The sequence below is a fragment of the Fundulus heteroclitus genome, chromosome 15 (assembly GCF_011125445.2).
Source record: "Fundulus heteroclitus isolate FHET01 chromosome 15, MU-UCD_Fhet_4.1, whole genome shotgun sequence".
Classification (NCBI taxonomy): Eukaryota; Metazoa; Chordata; class Actinopteri; order Cyprinodontiformes; family Fundulidae; genus Fundulus; species Fundulus heteroclitus.
In genome coordinates this window covers 9984085-10003954 of record NC_046375.1, presented here as the reverse complement: position 1 = coordinate 10003954, position 19870 = coordinate 9984085, and the positions used below count along the sequence as shown (strand labels likewise).

Sequence of the window (19870 nt, the reverse complement as noted above, 5' to 3'; positions counted from 1 at the left end):
CAGCCCTATGGAAACAAATTCTGCAAAGTCTGCATGCGTGCAGACACTGAAATGCAAAGCATACGCATGCAGAGACTCTTTGAACATAACCATTTCACTGGCAGACCTTAGAATAACTCACATCTGTAATACACTTCCCTTTCTAGAAATATATACAAGCCATGGTAAATCATATAATCACCACATGCTGATTCTTCATGTTAGAGTTCTGAGCAGTTGTGTGCAGCTGGTATACATGTGGAAAATGAGACATCTTCTTCTGCTGTATAAAGAGTCAAATTATATAGGAGTTTGACTTGTTGGAGCTGAAGCCAGTAATCACTACAGAGGGATACAAAAAAAACCTTCCTACTGGTTCGCAGCCCACTCATCACTTTAATAACAAAGTAATAAAGCTCAAGGTTTTGCCGGAGCAATGATTTCCCAAGAACAGACCGATCAAAGTGAGTCAGCAAGTACTCATTGAACACTGTAAAGAAAAAAAAAAAACTTTTAGCTCCTAGTGTAATTGTTCTCTTTGTGCTTCAATCAGTATGTAGCAGCCCAGGCAAAACTTTAAAAGGCTTACTCACTGCACGACACGGCGAGAAGGTCAAACAGAAGAGAACACGAGGATAAAAAAGCCAATTATGAGAGAATTTACGATGACATCCATCTCTTCTTCGAAAACCGTGCTGGGTTGTGATTCTTGGCTGTTAAAACTTGAAGATAAATGCGTACAGTATATGAGTGGTTTTCTGGGTCTTAGCAACCATTACTAAACTACCATTAAGTAATAAAAACAATGTCTGTTACAAGACGTCAGTCTGAAAAAATATGGAGCCACACACACACACACACACACACACACACACACACACACACACACACACACACACACACACACACACACACACAAACGATGAACAGCATCTCTAATTACCACGCAAACTGGGAGACAGTCAGGGGTGACTACATACTTATAGAAGCCGCGGCTCGGTTCTCCAGACCAAAACGACAAATCCATACAAGCAGAGTTACCAGATGATGCCTAGAAGTCTAATAACATTTATCAACATGTTGTTTGAGAATGTTTGTTTTAGCAAAAGGCCTCCTGCACAATTTTGGGGTCTAAATTTAATACTTTTACAGGAACTTTTATGTGCAAATACAAGTGATTTCTGTGACACTTTAGAGATGCCAGGTTTAAATGTGCAAACTACAAAAAAATAAAAACAGACTTGAAAAGAATGGCTTAACGGATAAAAAAAAATAGCGATAGACCTTTTTAAAATTAAAAGTTCTTAACTCAGTCTGTTAAAGTTTTCTCATGGTAATCACTATTTGCATGTTTTTTTTTCTAGTTAGGTCATAGTCCCATCACAAGCAAAATAGACAAAAGTTATGATGTTTAGCCAGTATGAATGTTTAGGAGATGGAGAGTAAGAAAATAAAGTTTGCATGTGGAGTTCCTCAAGGCTCCGTTCTTGGGCCTCACTGTAAAGTGAAAACATTAGTCATAAACCCAACCTTGAATCAAACTTTATTGCAAATACAATGATCAACCGAAGTAAAAAAGAAAAAAATAATTAAATCAAACAACATCAGAGGGCAAGGGACTGAGGAATTAGTTTCATGCCAGCTGAATGTACTGTAGATACTTCAGATGCTTTGTAATTTTGGGCTGATTTGAGAAGGGTGGCGCCATTTGTTCATCTCGACCTGACCTGATCTCACTGTGGTGTTGAAAGCAACTTTCAACACCACAAAAGTATTTGAAAAACAGAAACAGTCAATGGCGTATGACTCATATTAAGTCCAGTAAGTAGAGCTCTTATCTGAAACCAAAAAAATTACCACAACATTGTTTTACACTGACAAACGTTTCACTCTTGAGAGTTCTTATAGCGTTAACCAGTAGCTAACAAGAAACAGAAGGACTGTTTGCTTGTTTGTTTATGGATTTCAGCAAATTATCCAAAATGTGGTGTGGGCTGCAATAAAAAAAACACCAAGCGTTTCGACAACAGCTGCTGTATTCTGGGAGTCTGAGATGCTGAATGGGTGGTTCTCATTTTTGTATTTGCTCAGACAGTGGCTCTGTGGTTGTAGGGGTAATTGCAGTATGGTAGGGAGGGAATGTAATATGCTTAAGAGGAAGTGCTGGAATGCAACACATTATCATGATAGATCATCATGCAATCACTTCTGTGAGTGGGTGTGGAAGAACCACACAAAAAGGGATTCTCGAAGTTGTGTTGCTCAGGGAAGCACTGCTATTGTTCCCTTCTTTTGAAAAAGGATAGCTGCACGGCTAAAATTCCTCTGAAGCTGTCAGTGCTCCCTTGCCCACCCTGCTGCAGCCGAAGATGTACGGGCAAGTTTTAAAAAGCAGAGCTCATGTGGAAAAGATCCCCCAGAAACAGAAAGCTAAGTACTTTGACATAAAACCAAAGCTATACTGTAAAAATTGACAATCTGACTAGAGAGGACACTCGCCGAATCACATGTACTCCATGAAAAAAGTTACATAGTTTATCAGCCTCCATCGCACAACACTGAGACATGAACGGAGATAAAAGAGAAAGGAGGGAAAAAAAAGAGACATGACCACATTTACCTTGGATACAAAGCACTCTGCAATGGCTACAGGGTCTGCGTTGCACTTCTCCAGCTCATGAAGGAGGTCCCTGAAACAGATGACGGAGCCGTCAGAAACCAGGTATGAACTGTGCACACCGTTCTTTTTTTTTTCTCTGGTTCCATAAACTTTAAACACCCAAACAATTGCATTGTGTTTTAGAAGTAAGAGTACAAGGAGTTGGTCTCAGGGCACCTGATAGTAAACAAATAAGAAACTTCCACGTATTCACACAGCCAGCTCCCATGTGTAGCCCTGCATGGGTGTATTGCTGCACGGTGAGGAAAACGGACTGCTTTTGAGGTTATTGTTTTATGGGCAAAGCGTGAGGTTGTCATGACCGCTTGAAACTAGGCCAGTTTGTCTGTGCGCAGCCGGCGAGAAATGACTAGGTGGGAGAAAACGGCTGTCTTCAGACCACCGTGGGTGATGCTCGACTCACCACATGTTCTGGATTTAGGACTCACAAGCCCACAAAAAAAAAAATACAGTAAACACACCTGACTGCTGATGGAAAGCTATACTTAGAAATCAGCGAGCACCTCAGCCCAGATTCTCTGGTACCTGGACAATGGTTGTGGAGCCGGGAAGAGAGGAGAAACTCAGGGGGTGTCTTTATGCAGCAGAAAAATGCAAACTCTCCTGCCAGTCTAAACCAGGCGTCTTATCATTTTTCTCCTTAGCATGTGAAAATGTCTTTCAAATTCAGATTCTTACAACGCTAAACTGATTTAGACACGGTGAAAATAAGGTTAATTGCTGTTTAGTTTGGACAGAATCAACTTCTCAGGTGCTGTAGCGGAACACAAGTTGTAGTGAAACGTTCTTCATTCATGTGAAAATTAACATTTAACCCGAGATCTCAAGGATGAAAGTCGTTTTAGGTGTATTTGGATTAGCAATATTTGCAATTTCTAAATACCAGAAGAATAAAGAAAAAAATATTTTTACTACTTTTTACCATGACAAGGGTGTAAACATCTTCGGTATCTGTCTACACAAGCTTATCACAGAAGTTTGGTGGAAAGCAAAGTTAGGTTTTAGTGCAACTGGCTGACACGCACCTTTTTTGCTCTACTCTCAAATCTTTTGTAGGATTTAGATTTTGTAGGACTGTCTTTATTTGGCCACATAAAGACACATTGATCTTGTTGGGTAACACTTTATAATAACTATCCTTTATAACTAGTTAATAGATAAATTGTAAACTGTTAATTAATGACTTATTAATCACTTATTAAGTGTTTGTTAATAATTTGCTAAGGATTTATAACTATGCCAATGGTCTATTAACTATTAGGCATAGTTATAAATCCTTAGCAAATTATTAACAAACACTTAATAAGTGATTAATAAGTCATTAATTAACAGTTTACAATTTATCTATTAACTAGTTATAACGGATAGTTATAATAAAGTGTTATCTCTTGTTGTCCTCAAGCCACTTTGTAACTAATATGGTAGTATGTTCAGGTCCATTGTCCACCTGGAAGACACAATGTGCCCAAGGTGTTCCTTCCTGCTTGAATTCCTGAGGTTTTGTTTCAGTATTCCCACATAATGGTCTTTTCTCATGAGAAACTATTATGTTCCTCCTGCAGAAGCATACCTCCACAACATGATGGTGCCACCACTGTACTTCATAGTGTGGATGGTGTTCCCCCTTTTTATGTAGCTTTTCAATTAACTGCTTCTTCATCACTGAGTGCCCTTGTAGCCGATGTTGATACATGTCGGACTCACTGTGAATAATGACACACTTAAGAGTTTCAGCCAGCATTTTGCTTTTGTTCTGCGCTTTTTATGTCATACATATCATGCAAAAACATCTCTGGAAAGGAGATAACCACGTTCTTCTTAAACAACATGGCGTCTCACTGGCTGTTCTACTACAATAATTAGGTGAACAGATAAATGTGGCACCTTCAGGCATTTAGAAATTACACCCGCAGGGGATTCAGGCTTGGGTAGGTTAAAAATTCACTACTCCAATGACTTGACTGATTTAATTGGATTTTCCAGTAATGTCAAGCAAGGAAGCATGGATTGGACTTTGAAGAAACCAAAAAATAAGTCTCTAAAAAATTCCTTTGTATGATTTTGTCTTTTAGCAAAAATAAATAATTTTGGCAACCCTTACTCACCTAAATCAGAAGAAAAGGTTATTCTGATTTAATGCCAGATATGAGCAAAAAAAGGTTGTCTGTCTCTTTTTAGGTTGAAACGTCTAGGTTCAACTGTACATATTCAGACAGATGTGGACAGATAGTATGGAGGCTTGCAAATGATTCCAGATAATTAGAGTAAAAAAAAAAATGCAAGAAAACATTTACATCTGCTCTACAAGGAATTGACTTTGACAAACATATCCAAAGTGTTTTCATACATGTGCAAGAAGAAGTAGGAAAATAAAGTGACGTTTATTAAATCAATGAAAAATAAATGTTTTGTTAACTCTGTGACGTAAGTTACTTTTTGGGTTTGTGCGTTTTGAACTTTTTGCAAATTTCCAATACATGTATCAAAGTGTCTTTCACTAAAGAAACAATTGCAGTAAGAGTTATTTACAGTTCTGCACAAAATATTTTTTTTGTCGGTGTAGTCATAGAGGTTTACAAAGTGGTCTTTATTTTCACAGGTTTTCTGAACGTCTTTTAAAAAGTTTGTTTGAACAGTGGTAACTTTTTTCAGTTTTTTTTTTGGTCCAGTAGTTGACAATTTTATGAGAATTGTTTTTATTATTACTTTGTTTGACAAGACTCTCCGCTTCATCATCTGACCTGTGAATAATTCAGGAATTAACAGGTGCTGGGTCCACATATTATATGCAACTTACCAAAACTAAACTGGATCATTATTGATGCCGATACTTCTTTCAAGTCATGTGTCAGGTCTTTGCTGGATTTTCTCAGTTTTCTTCAAGAAATGCCTTTCAAATACTGTTTATAGGATGAAAATTGTTTTTCTTAGCCATTCTTCGTCTGTCCTCCACTCACCCACTCTCCTTCTTTGTCAAACATGCACGCCACCAATATGCTTTAACAGTATTGAAAGCAATTCACAGCAATGGTTGAAATATAAGCTAATGTTCAGTTAGGAAGCTAAAACTGCCTTCTGGAAGTCTAAACAAATTATATAACATGGAAGCCTGCTTTTCTTTAAGCATTGTATACAGACATTAGTGATACATAGTACTGTAGCTGACATAAGGTTATAGATGATGAGTTTTCCTGCTTAGTTTTCACCAAAATACTCAACTAATTATTGTTAAACACACTTTTTGACACCATCACTACACACTGATTTGGTTCCACCCTGAACAGTTATTAGTTTGACAAATAAGGAAACCAAGGACCCTGAATACCACAAGTTTCAGGGATATTAACTAGTCTGCTTTTTTTACGCTTTGATTTCAGACATATTTCTTAAGGTTATATCTGTCCAGCCTCTGAGGGTATAAAGTACCTATTAAAGTGGTAGATGTCCCGGATGTTGCCAAACAGCGAACCTTTATCCTCTGAGCTCAGGGCCAGTCGAGACTGGTTACTGATGCACTCCAAGTAGTCCTGTAGAGACAAAGACAGAGAGCAGTCAGGAGAGGGACTGTAAACACAAAGGCCCACATCTTGATTCACTTAAACTTTACTGCCTTTATTTTGTAAGGTTTTTAGTTTCCCTTTCGAGCTACTTTGCACTGCTTTGGACATAGGAAAAAAAAATCAAGAATCTCGATTCAAATGTTCAAAATATAAAAACTAAAGCTCTTTCAGTAATGTTAGTTTTACAACCTTCACGCACTACGATGTTCCACAGCCAATTACAGATATTAAGGTAACAACTCCCCAGTCTGGTGTGAATCACTCTGGGAATTTTCCCCTCACTTTTATTCATCCAGAAATGCCAGCCACTACCACTCATATCATATCACTCAATCATTCATTGGCCTCTTTTAAAGTTACAAACGGGCACATTTTTTTTGTGTGTGTGTCAACAGCTTGATAAAGAGATATCACAAGCCATTTTGTTGCTGCAAATTAGTTTTCTACTGCGAAAAGCAGGTTGAACACGAGTCCATTAAAAAAAACAAACAGGTATGTGTAAGCTTGGGAGGATTTCACTCAGCACACCTTATCACTGCTTCAATCACATCCGCTACTGATGAGTGCTGATATGCGTGTGGACGTTGCTTAGACAAAAGCCTCCGTCTGGCCTGCTGCAGGTAGAAAGTCAGACGTCCAGACACAGAGACAGGTGGAAATGTTTCTATGCAAGTTGCATTTGGGTTTTCGAGCTTTATTTTACGGCAACAACACAGAAAAATTTGGCAGAAAACCAGATGAAGCTGCATAATTGTTTGTTCTGGCTCAAGCATTTCGTATATGGATATCTGTTGTAGTTCAGCATGGTGTTTATCTAAATCCTTTGTAAAAATCGCTTCAATGCATTTCTTTATAAGCATGATCTCATGCTAAATGAGAAATTCTGGTAGCCTAGCATTGATGTAAGAGACTGCGTCGGAAATATGACTTTCCATGTAATGTCACTTTGCATTACGATGAAAGAGGACAACTTATGAGTCAGTAAATGAGAGAAGAATTAAATTCAGAGTGAAAAATGTCCGTCTGCTCACTTTTATTAAATGTCTCATTCGGAGCTCTGCTGGTATCTGTTCCTGCAGGTCTGAGTTCATCCCAAGAACAAGCTGTAGTCACAGGTCAAACACCTACACACAATTAAGTAATTCAGACGATCCGCTGGATGTACACAAGATATCAACTCAATACCAGACTGAGCCTGAGACTACCCCACAAATGCGTTACAACACTGAAAAAAAAAAAAAGAAAAACAAGGCTGTCACGGACCTGTACAAACACCCGGTAATCATTTCATCACATACAGCTACCTTTATAAGATACAAAGAGAAGGGAAGGTCAGGGAGTTTCCCTATTCATTCTCTTCGGTCTGTTGACTTTATTTCTGTTCTAATGGTTTAGCTTGTGCTCCTGACGCTGTCTTGTTTGTTCATTATGATCCTGTGCAGCTCAGCCCAAGACATCAGTCCAGTCATCTGTTTTTGCCGAGGTGAAAGGAATGTAATCTGCACAATAGTTTTTAACAACAAAGTCTAGACAGATTTAAGAACCTTAATTTAAAGGAGCAATAAGGTAGAGCTTGAACACTGTCTGTGGACCAAAACAAGATGTGCATCAAGCCACGCCTCTCTCTATCTCCGCTAAAGCATTGCCCATCATTACATTTGCCCATCGGCTCATACGAGCCTTTTTGCAAAGGATAAAAAAACAGCATCACCTCTCAAAGGAATGTGTAAAGAGAAGAAGTAACTTTATAATGCTGTTAGTAAGAGAACGTTTTGATCCGATGGGTGTGCTCTCTGCCGTTTTGTGCCTGGCAGAGGCATTTTATGGGCAGGGGGCAGCTGTTCACATGCGCGCGTGGCCGGCCCGGCTATGTAAACAAGATTGGAGAACAACACAGAGAGATAGTGCATGACGTTTTACCACAGTCCATCTATAAAAAGATGCTTTTCTTTTTCTTAGTTCTATCTAAAATATTGGCATTTTGCTTATTGCTCCTTTAAAGACAACAGCTCATTTATTACTAGAATGCACTAACCAAGAGATAACCCTATTTTATGCATCTGTCACTCTTGTTCTGATGCTAAATGTTTCTGGTGTGAAAAACCACAAAATTTTGAAAACACATTTAAAATAACTTTTTATCTCATTCTTTGTTATACGGCATGTGTGCAGAACTAACAAACAACGGCTGCAACAACAACAGAACCAGTTTATATTTATAGCTGCACTAACAATCCTAATGCAGCCATCATCACAATATCAACATGTGCTATATTTTAACTACAATATTACTGCTCGGATGCAATATTTGGTAGCAAATTCTATTTCTAAATGCGATGGATGCAAAATCTGCATGCCAATAATTTAATATGTTAATAAATCGACTTTCACTATCCTCAAGACCCATACTTGGTGTGTATTTTTTTAGTGACTGCAATGCAAAAGTTCACAAAGATTGCTGGCATTTGGATGAAGGAAAAGAAAGAAAAAGGTCAGGAAATATGGCTTAGTTGTAATATACTGTATATTGGCATTTATATGGTTAGTTATGGTCATATAAAGAAAATGCCATATTTACATTCCTTAAGTCAATGCCTGAGATAGAAAATTAGTTTATCATCCTTACACAATGGAGAAAATGCAGAAAGCAACATCTACAATTGCTTTGCAAGAATTTGTAACCATGCTGAAAATGTTCTTCGTTGCAGATTGATCCATCATTTACATCAATTTCACTATTCCCAATAAGTAATTCACCAGTATTTTACTGTTTTTTTAACTGAGATTTTACTGAGAAAGACTCAAATATCCTTTGCTAAAAGATAAAAAAGAATAATATCCATAAAATCACGAGTATTGAAGTAGGAGTCTTTATGAACCTATTCTGAAAGTATGTCCATAAGTTAATTTGTCAATGGTGACTGCTTATGCAACCCAATGCTGTACCCCAACCAGCATTTAGTGAGTAATGAACAATGAGACGTCAAATGGCAAAAGGTGAGAATAATCTGGTGTTATTCTAGCACAAAGTCAGCTTCATATTACAGTAGGCAATCAATGAATTACAGAACTATCTTGAATTAAACTGACTAAAACAACAACAATGGGGTTTTAAACACAGCCTTCACAATATTTTACTAGATATTTAATCTCCAATATCCTGCTTTCAGTTATTAGCTGAAGCTGTTTTTACATTTGTCCACAGACGAGTTGATGCGTCTCCAGCGTAAACAAGGAAGTGATGCTAATGAGGACTTGAATTTGCCTCGGTAGTCTGAATTAAGGAAAAACAGCAAGCCCAAGAGAAGTATGGTCTTCAACTTGGAAAACCAATAGGAGTTTCTAATAATGTAGTTTGTGACCAGGCTATCATTTTAGGAATACTGATACTTTATTTGATGCATTCAAACAGTAAAAAGATGTTATATATAGATCATACATGATTATGTATCCACCAGATTAATGTTATACAAACAGTTAACCACGTAAGAGACATTTTACTCCCACAGCTTTGACCACATGCAGCAGCCATGTTGGATCTCAAGCTCGGGATGGTTGAGGAACCTCCAACCTTTCATGTCAGATTCAAACCTTGGCAGTCATTCTATCTCATTTTCTGTCTTTTAATGAAAAAAAAAAACAATAAACTCATATGTACTAATCAAATCCACAATAAACAAACAATGATCCTGGCATTGGACTGGGGCCAATCAATGACCTGCAATATTCACTGAGCACTCCCAGACTTTAAACTTTTAGACTTCAGCCTTATAGGTTCCACTGGACCACAAGTTAAAGTCAGCTTCATTGCGCATGAACTAAGAGAAACAACTTTGTATAGTGGGACTGAGAGCTGGAGACTCATTCTGTCCATCCTGACAAAACAGACACACTCATGATCAAAGGGTTTGAGATATAGACTGAAACATTGGGATTCCACCTATGGACAGGCTGGTGCTTATGCTAAGGGTTGTCTTAGCGGATCATGTTTAGGATTTGTTGACTCTAAGCAGTAATATGTAAGGTGATGCTTTATTAGCCACAGGGTTGGGGATGTGACCTGGCCTGACCTGCTCATATCATCACGCTCCGCCTCGCTGAGCTCAACAAAGGTTAGCGTTCAAATCAGCACAGGCTCACACCTGAAGGTTCACTCCCTCCTCTGAGCATCAGACATAACAAGTACAAACCTGAGTCTTTCATGTGTTAACCATTAACCTCTAGCGAGTCTTTCCCCAAACATAACCCTGATGCTTGGGCCACAGTAGGAAGTTATTACTCCACACAATGCAGAGCGCAAACAGATAAATCGCCATACTTGAATATTTTCACAGCCCAGGAGACGTTTACACATTATTTGCAAATTGCTGGAGAACTCCAAATGGCCTAGTCCGAATCTAAGGGAGGATGGGAAAAACAAGAAACCAGAAATGTCTAAAAACTTTACTCGTTGGTGATGGATCGGTCTGATTACACATAATGGTTGAGCCGAGAAAAGCCCGGTCAAGCTGAGGCGACAAGACACCAAATACACAGTATAGTGTCTTAGAGACTGCAATATCACAAAAGCTGAGAAAATATATGTAAAGAATGTTTTAAAAACCTTTAAGTACATCAATAAGAAGGAAAAAAAGCCAAATGAGCACCAACCAACAGTGGTGCTGACAGATGATATACAGGTGAATGCAGGGGAGCCTGGGTAAATATTTGTGTTGGGGCTGCCCCACCCTCTTCCTTGTCAGGAAGCATTTTGGGCAGAAGGATTACTGAGACACAGGCTGTGGGACAACTCACGCGGGGTAGTTTGCTGTGTCTGTGTGCCTTGTTTTTCTCTTCGCTACAAGAGAGAAAAAGACGTTGGTGAAGAATTTGCTGCTCTGCCGTTTAACAGCGACTGCTGGGTGGTCTGACAGACTTAGACTATAGGTGGTCTGTGGCGAAAGGCAAGTAGTTCTGTCACAATGTACTGGGACTTTATACAACAGGCCACCAAAGAGTAGACCATAACTAGAAAATAAGTGGAAGAAAAATGACAGACGGTCTTCTAAAAATCTAAATCTGAAGAGTGTGGGTTGCATGTGTATTTAGACTTTAATCTGATACCCCCAAATTAAATCCAATAGAAACAACAGCCTGCTGAAGGCATCTAATTGGAGCGTCTGCCTGTATCGGATTTAATTTCAGTGAAAGACAGCTGTTTCGTGTTTGAGAACATTAGTGAACAAACGTATCATGAAGACCAAGGAACGCAGTTCAATCACTGGGCGTGACTACTGTCAGTCGTGCACTCGGCAGATCTGGCCTTTATGGAAGAGGGGCAACACAATGTTTAAGCAGAAAACTGTGCATGTTTGAAGTCTGCATTTCTGAAACGTCGATAAGAAAAAAAGCTTACCCCACGTGCTGAATTAAGAAAGAATGGGAAGCTATAGAAAAGGAGTGCTGGCTTTGATGCAAACCACTACACCTAGTCCCGAACAAAGCCGCTTGAGCTCGGACTTGAGGCGATGTGTATTCTTGCAGTTCAAAGCCAACACAGTTAAACGGGCCCATTCGCTTGAGTGTGTATGCATACAACAAATGTGTGTCAGTGGATGTGGGACAAAGGTGCAGGGTGTCGTATAACTGGACAGAGCCCCGCCCACATTGGTGATTTCTGGCAGGCAAAAGGCAGAGCAGCTCACGTGCGAGAAAAATAAAACTATACACAAAACCGAAAGGATGGGTTAATCTTCACCTCCACCACCCCCCCACAAAAACAAAAAAAACAAACAAGGTCCAGCAGTCAGCTTTGTGATACAGCAATGATGGCATTATAGCATTAATGTTGTAGTCATCTGGGAGGTCTTTTACACACAATTGTCATTTCTTCGTTGTGAAAGAAAAGATATTTAAAAAGGGCAAATAATCTATACATTTAAACAACAAATGCTAATATTAAGTGCCACAAATTGTATAAGTATTGAAAGCATAAAATGAAACGTAAGCCCCAGTCGGTCGCGGCAGATGGCCGTTCACACTGAGCCTGGTTTTGCTTGAGGTTTTCCTTCCTGTTAAAGGGTTGTTTTCCTCTCCACCATCACTACATGCTTCGTATGAGGGATTGCTGCAAAGCCATCAATAATGAAAGCAACTGTCCACCGTAGTTACACGCTCTTTCGGGAGGAGTGAATGATGCTTGTCAAGATTTGATGCAATCTGCTGGGTTTCCTTAGATAGGAAACTTTCTGACCAATCTGTCTGCATGATTTGATTGAATTTGACTTTTTAAAGAGCATTGAGATGACATGTGATGTAAATTTGGCGCTATATAAATAAAACGGAATTAAATAAAATGTAAATAAATCATCATTGGCCCTCCTACTTATTTTCCAAGCACATCAATATTAAAACACCTTCTCAAAACAAAAAAGCTTTTGTAACTATGCCTCTTACAAACTGAGTCAGTACCATATATTGATGATGACACATCATCTGGATTTGCAGTGATAAACTGTGATAATTAAAAAACAAACATACAAAACAAATCATCAGCTAAAAGCAAGAACGCAAGTGAGAAGGACATTTCTTATAATTAATTTAAATATACCCTTCACACCAATGTCTTTAATTCTTGGGATTAAGTAATTCAGAGAAAAGATTGTTGAACTGGCAATTTTTTTGTTGATATAATTCAAGAAAGGATGAGGAGTATATTAATTTGAAGTATTTCACGTCCGACAGAGTTGCTGAGAAGATGTATGAGGGATTATACTACTTTTTTCTTACCTATAATGTGTCATTTGTTATAAATTTGAGTAAACAAAGATCCCCTCATGGGATCTTTGGCTCAATTCTCAGACCATTTTATTCAACATCTGCCTGATCCCCCTCAGAATACAGAGTAGTACATCTCTCACAATATCTATGTTGATGACATGCAACTTTACATCTCTATGTCCAAACTTGATCATAGTCCACTGAATCACTGCACTGGGTCCCTGTTAGTAGGATAGATCTTTTTGGTGGTCTATAAAGCACTGGTGTGTTTCCAGAACCAGAACAAGTGGAGGTACCATTTAGTTTCCATGCTCTTCAGCTCTGGTACCAGCTGCCTCAAAACCTGAGATGTGCAAAAAACTGTTTCTTTAAATCAAGATGGAAATATTTGAGTGCTTACTGTTGCTTTCCCAGAAAGTTCAACAATTACATAATCATCTCAAGCCAATTATCATTTTTAGGATGCTTTATTTTTTATGTGATGCCTAAATTTCATTGTGTCTTCGTTCCATTTCTTTATTTTCCTGTAGAGCACTTTGAATTAACCTGTGTACGATGCTATAAATAAACCTTGGCTTACCTCAACGATGCTGCGCAGGTCCTGAACGTAGGTTCTCTCTGTGTCCAGTATCTCCTGAACCACCCGGTCCACATATGTCTTGGGTCCCTGAACGCCGCTCATCTTCTCTCCTACTTCTGGGCTCAGCTTTTGCTGTTCTGTTGGAGTCTGTCTGCACCGCTCTCCATTGTTCCCCTCATCTTCCTCTTCACATCCCAGCTGCCTGGCTGGGACCAGTTCCAACTGAATAGCCCCAGAGTCCCGGTCAGTGGTGACAGGGTTACACTGAGGGGCCGCCACAAGGGTGGAACGGCTGCCCAAAGAGCAGTGACTGTCCCTGGAGGAAGCAGAAGAGGAAGTGGAGCTGTAGCTGATGGGTCGTTCGGCGCTGTCAGGAGAGGAGTCCATGCTGATGGCGGAGCAATAACGGGAGGAGGCGTGGCGGAAGGCCGAGTTTCGGAGGCAGCGTGCTGGGATGTCAACGGAGCTCAGGTCTGAGCCGGAGTCCGGGACTTCAGGAAGTGGAGGCAGCACATCAGGCAGGTAGCTATAATCGTCTAAAGAGAGCGAGAGTAAAAAAAAAAACAGAGCGAGAAAGAACCATTAATACATTTCATGTCAAAGACGAAATGTTTTTCTAACCAGTTGCCGGCTTTGAAGGAACATTTGGGAACCTTGCAGGAAAAACACAAACACAAACATTTCCAAATTTACTAGGTATCAATGAGGCCTTTAACTTTGAAGACTAGAGATAATTTTTTTTTCAGAAGTGGAACTGACCAAATTCATTTTTTTAAATGCTTTAGGATGAAGGGAAAATGACCACAAAAGAAGCACCATTTGAGCAAATCTTAAACAAAAGATGCACTATGAGCATATTTTACACAAACTGTTGCACTTTATTCTTGTCTCAATTTTAATTTTAAAAATACCTTAAAGACCATCAACAGGATCTGAAATCATACAGCCATTTGGTGGCTCCTATTTTAAACTGTTTTACTAAACCTAAAATGTGGGCTTTGCAAAAAGAAATCTGCGTAAAATGCACGGTTTCTAAAACCCTTTATCCTTGAGGTTTGTATTTTAGATTCTCCTTCTTGCTCTGTAGGAACAGGACTTTACAAGCAAGAGGTGGAGCCCCCTAAAAACTGCAAAATGTTTTCTGTTTTTTAACCGTAATGTTCCGTATATAACAGAACATTAAAAAAAATAACATAACACCACCACCTAAATAACAAAAACTCACCCAACCTCCTGAAATGCAGACAACATTTTTAATGTCCAAGCAATTGGAGCTGTGAGTTGCATCTATAATGTGTGTCACCTTTTAAACCAGAACACTATAACTTTAAAAGATTGCAGATATTAGGCCTCCAACAGCAGGCCTAATATTTGCACCCTTGATGTTCACATCAAAGGGTCAAGGAACAGATGTCGCTCACAGGTTCAAGCACTAAATACATACGTCCCTAGTGATCATCCCTCTTATCCAGAAAAGGACACAACCATGAGTATAGTAAGCCGCCATATAAAGCCGCTATGTAACGATATGACTAGTATTAATGACACACTGGAGGTTAAAGACCTGCCAGCTTGTTTTTAAATCACCAATGCAGGAGCTTTTCGTTACAAGTGAATCAGCAGCAAACCAAACGGCAACCCATTTAGATATTGAATATAGTTTTGATAAAAGGTGATATTTTCTCCTTGTGGCTTGCAGCTTCTTATATGTGCTCTGTAACATCTCTAAGAGTTTATTATATAGTACAGTAAACTATGTACACAAAATATACACACACACAATTCTTGCCTAGTGTTCAATTACCATATGTTTCGGACTATAAAGCGCACATAAAATCCTTAGGTTTTCTCAAAAATTGATGGTGCACCTTATGTAAGATTACCATAATTGTTGTGCTTATTGACCAATTTTATGTGGTAAAACGCACTCAAAAATCTGTCAATGTGTAAGTATGACTTTGGTTAGCAACAAAGTCGCTCCGTTCAATGGATATTCAGAGCATTACCGTACATTGTCACTACCTGATCGGATCCCTGGGCTGTCTACAAGACTGCCTGACTGTAATGTCTAAACTAGAAGAACATTCATGTATGGCAGCTTGCTCCCAGAGTACGACGTTAGCAACAATAAACCTGGTAAGTTAAAAGTTCAATTTATTCTGGCTTTATGTTAGAAACAGGACAGACAGCGTAGTCCAACTACTCTGTCCTCCCCACAGAGACAAATAGCTCTCTGTCTCAGGTAGCATGTGTGTACGCGGAGGGGGGGAGTGGTATTACACACTTGTGAATAATATAAATGTGCCTTATAATCCGGTGCGCCTTATGGTCCAAAAAATACGGTAGGGTGACACCAGATGAAAGGTGAAAATATTTTACAGCCTGTTTCTGTAATGGATGGTGGTCAGGGAACCTGATATTCTAGCCGGACACTGAGGTACTTTTAAAATGTTTATTTTTACAAAAGAGAGACGATGCCAACGTAAGCAGGCAGATATGGGCAGGAGAAGGGAGGATGCAGGTGGGGTTGCTGGCAGAACCAGACCAGGTGTGCAGACAGAATCAGGACTGATCATGAGATGCAGCCAGACGTAGACTTGTGCTGAAGAATTGCAGGCAGAGCCAAACTAGAACAGACGGAATCAGACTTGAAGCCGCTGACGTGTTCCCAACGTGAGCAGAGCCCATCACAAAATACCCAACAGAAGCTCTTTTCCAGGCGGTGCACACATGCACTAATAAAGACACTAGCGAGGGCAGGGCGAGGACTGGTCCCAGGGATAACACAGACAAAACAATGAGGAATCAGGTGAGCAGAATTGACACTAATTAGTTGTAGCAGGTGGAGCTGATACGGTGCTGAGTGGTGGCGGAGTGGAAAATCAGTCCAGAAAGTCCAAAAACAAACACAAAAACACAAATTATGAATTTCTTTCTTTTTCACAATATAAATGCTTTTTAACGCTGCACTATATTTTATTTTGCTGAAGGTCGAGGCCAGAACTCCATTTTTCTATTGTCCCTTTTCCATAGCAAGACAAAACCTTGTCATTTTGGACTCAGGTTGTTGTTAGACATTTAGCCAAAAGAGTTAAATTAGATAAACCTTTTAGAAAATATAGTTAACTTATTGTGAATTTACCAGCAGGTAAATGCATAGTCTATGTTAGAGCGCCTTAATGAGTTGATCCCTAATTATGATCAGGTTGACTATGTTATGAGGATAGCCTAATATATATATATATTATTATTAAGGTCCAACAGCCACCTGGAGATACTGGTATTCAAATGAAATGAAAACAGCATGAATGCTGGAACGACTCCCTGTCTGTAACTGCGAGTGCTGCTTTAGCAGTTTTACAGGATCCATCTGTTTAGCACCTTAATTCCTGACCGCAGTCCAAATGATCTCAGGTTAACTGACCACCCAACACATCTGGGGCCCCTTGGAAATCTATCCTCAATTCCTCCAAAATACTTTTTTTTTTTCATTTGATAAACAAAAAACAGAAAGTAGTCGTCACACCACCTCAGAAAAACAAACATGAAAGAAACCGAACGTTTCTGATTTACAACGTGTTCGCGTGTGTGTATATTTGTTTGAACACTGCAAGCTAAGAGCACTCCAAGTTATGAAGGAAAGCAGTATTTCAACGACATGTGCACCTCCAGGAGTCTCTCTGGCATGCAGCCTGCCTCAGACTGCTTCATAACGGTGTCTATTTGTAGAAAACGGTTGAAATACCAGTTACCAGCCTACAAGGGCCCCACAGTCAGCCTAACTGAAGTAAAACTAAACATTTAACGTTTCAAACTGAAATCTGCCAATTAATGCTCCCATAACGGTTTTCAAGGTTCCCTTCTCAAAAAAGGCAGTGGAAAAACCGTCTTTCTCACCAAGGCAAGTAGCCCTGCTGTAGTATCTGCTGCCGTGTTGTGGCAACAGGGACACCCAGAAGCCTTTAGCGCAGCAAGACCATCTCTGCCAGCAGCGTGAGCACAACCTCAACCTTTTTCTCACATCAAAGCACTAGAGATCACAGGTTCAGGTTCACAACATGAAACGTGAAACTGAGAACAAGCAGAAAGAATCCAGCTCTCCCCCTTTTCAAACAGGCTTTTTGCTACAGCAACACCTGTTTTTAAAAGCTGCCGCTGTAGCTGGACGGGTCTCTGGTGAGAAGATCACAGTTTGAACACGGAAATGAAGAAGCTCTAGTGTCCCATCTGAGTTATTTGATCAAATCCTATATTACCCCTTGCCATACTCCCTGGCACTATATTCTGGATGTAGACCCTCAAAGTAGGGGTCTCTCCAAGTCCGTTATCTTTTAAAGAGAGAGAAACACAGAGGCTTTGCTCCTTAACATTTGATGGATTTCATGGATTTTTCAGGTGCATAACTGGAAACAAAAAGGGTATAAGCTGTTCTAGCCAAAAACACTTCTTTTGGCACAAAGGCCAATGTAATGTCTAGATTCATCAGATGTTTTAAAGCTTTAAATCATTGCCAATGTTCTTAAAAATGGCAAAAATAATTTCTCATTCAGTCCTCTAGAGTCACAGTGTCCTTTTCCATCTGTTGTACATTGGTTTTCATAATAGTTCTTCTCAAGAAACATACAAAAGCAACAAAAAAATAGCAAGGCTGATGTGTTTATTTTTATTTCACACCGAATTCAAAATTACACATTTTTTGATGACAAGTAGAAGGCATTTTGGTCTAGAATGAAAATGCTGTCTTAGTCACGTAAGTGCAACGGCATTACTACCTCTGTGTTCAGTTTTTTTTAAATGCGCGGATGTGTCATAGTTAAAAAGTTGACTTTTAAATATTTCCACTTCACTCCTGGCACAGGTGTTTTGGTATCTGTAGCAATACATTTCAGAACTACTCTATAAGTTGAAAAGAACTGATGAAAGCTGCTCTGTCTTCTGTTCTATGGATTGTGACAAAGACAGATGAGGCATTCTCCATTAGACTCCCCCATTTATAAAACGGTCTCTAGCAATTGCAGAAAATAGTCATTTCCATTTAAAGTTGACTCCTTTTTGTGAAATCCCGTATGTTTATTAATTCTGTTGTGAAAATCATAGTAAAAACATTACTGGAAATAAATTTACAGTAATTTTTTTCTGTTTTTAAAATAGTCATATCTTAATATTGTTCACAGCAAAGTTTGATGATCATTCCTTATGATAACTGACAGTATTTGTTTTTTCTTTAATCACTGAAAATTAAATTACTAGGTATTAGTAGAGGCTTATGTTTGAATGTCAAGGGAAACTCGATGATGGCTATTGACATCATGGTTGTCCAAGCTTTGGTAGATTGATATGAAATATAACCAAAATTCTTGCTTTGCTCCATAAAAGGAAAACAACGGGTCCTGAAATCCACATCATAAAAAGAAATGCTGAAAAGAGTGTCCGAGGCACAGATGCATCCAAGAATTTTGCTTTAGTGACGCCAAGAAAACCAGGAAAGACCTCAAGCGTCCAAAGTTTTGGTTTGACAAGCATGGAGAGAATTTGCTGCTTGTTTTTGTGTCCTCCGAATGTTTGCTATCCCAGACTTGACCCAGTTTCCAACAATCAAAGATCAGAAAGGACAAAAAAAAAAATCTTTAATGCACCCTCGGCGATATTAACAGGTAACTACCCATTTCCTTTGCCATTTGACAAATCTTGCGTGGCATGTTTCACAAAGAATTACCTATTATTCATCACGCCAAAAACATGACTACCCAAGCTGATTACTTAATGGTCCTATCAACCAATAATTACTGTTCGGAGGAATGCACAAATCTGAGCGTCCTGAACACGCAGGCTAAAATCCGGGTGAAAAAAAAAAAAATGCCACAGAGAGGTTGCCCCGTCTTGTGTTTGCCCTTCCTTCCCACCCTCCAGCTTCATGTTTGGGGCACACCCTGTCCGTTTCCTGGGTGAACCGGCTCCTTTCCCTCTCACGCATGCACACATCAACCAGTCTGACCGCAACGCAAACACACAGGCACAGGGTAAAGATGACCAGGATTCAGTTACCTGCTGTCCAGATTATTTTCAACTCGATCCTTGTAAATGATCCCTAATTATGGCCCTAACTATGCAGGCCGGGACTGTTGCTTCTCTGTGCGCGTTTGTGTGTGCATGTTGTTTGTCTCCGCACGTGCACACGAGGATTAAGGATTGTGTGTGTGTGAGGGCGGTGTTTCCTGCCAGACGAGAGAGACAGAGAGTGAATACAGCGAGTGTCTCAGCAACCTGGCCTCAATCTCTGGCTTTCATTGAACTCAAACAAAGAGCGAGGAT

General features: G+C 39.5%; 1 protein-coding gene across 2 annotated transcripts in view; it reads right to left on the bottom strand.

The window, feature by feature from the left end:
• The window catches only part of LOC105929541 (pleckstrin homology domain-containing family G member 1), a 54109-nt gene that overhangs the window by 14830 nt on the left and 19409 nt on the right, over positions 1-19870 (bottom strand). For both annotated transcript variants that reach the window (XM_021318880.2, XM_012867377.3), the window contains exons 2-4: positions 13559-14094; positions 6086-6186; positions 2600-2669 (exon numbers count right to left, since the gene is read on the bottom strand). In XM_021318880.2, coding sequence (XP_021174555.2) covers positions 2600-2669; positions 6086-6186; positions 13559-13945 — 558 coding nt within the window. In that variant the 5' untranslated portion in view covers positions 13946-14094. The remainder of the gene's footprint in view (positions 1-2599; positions 2670-6085; positions 6187-13558; positions 14095-19870) is intronic.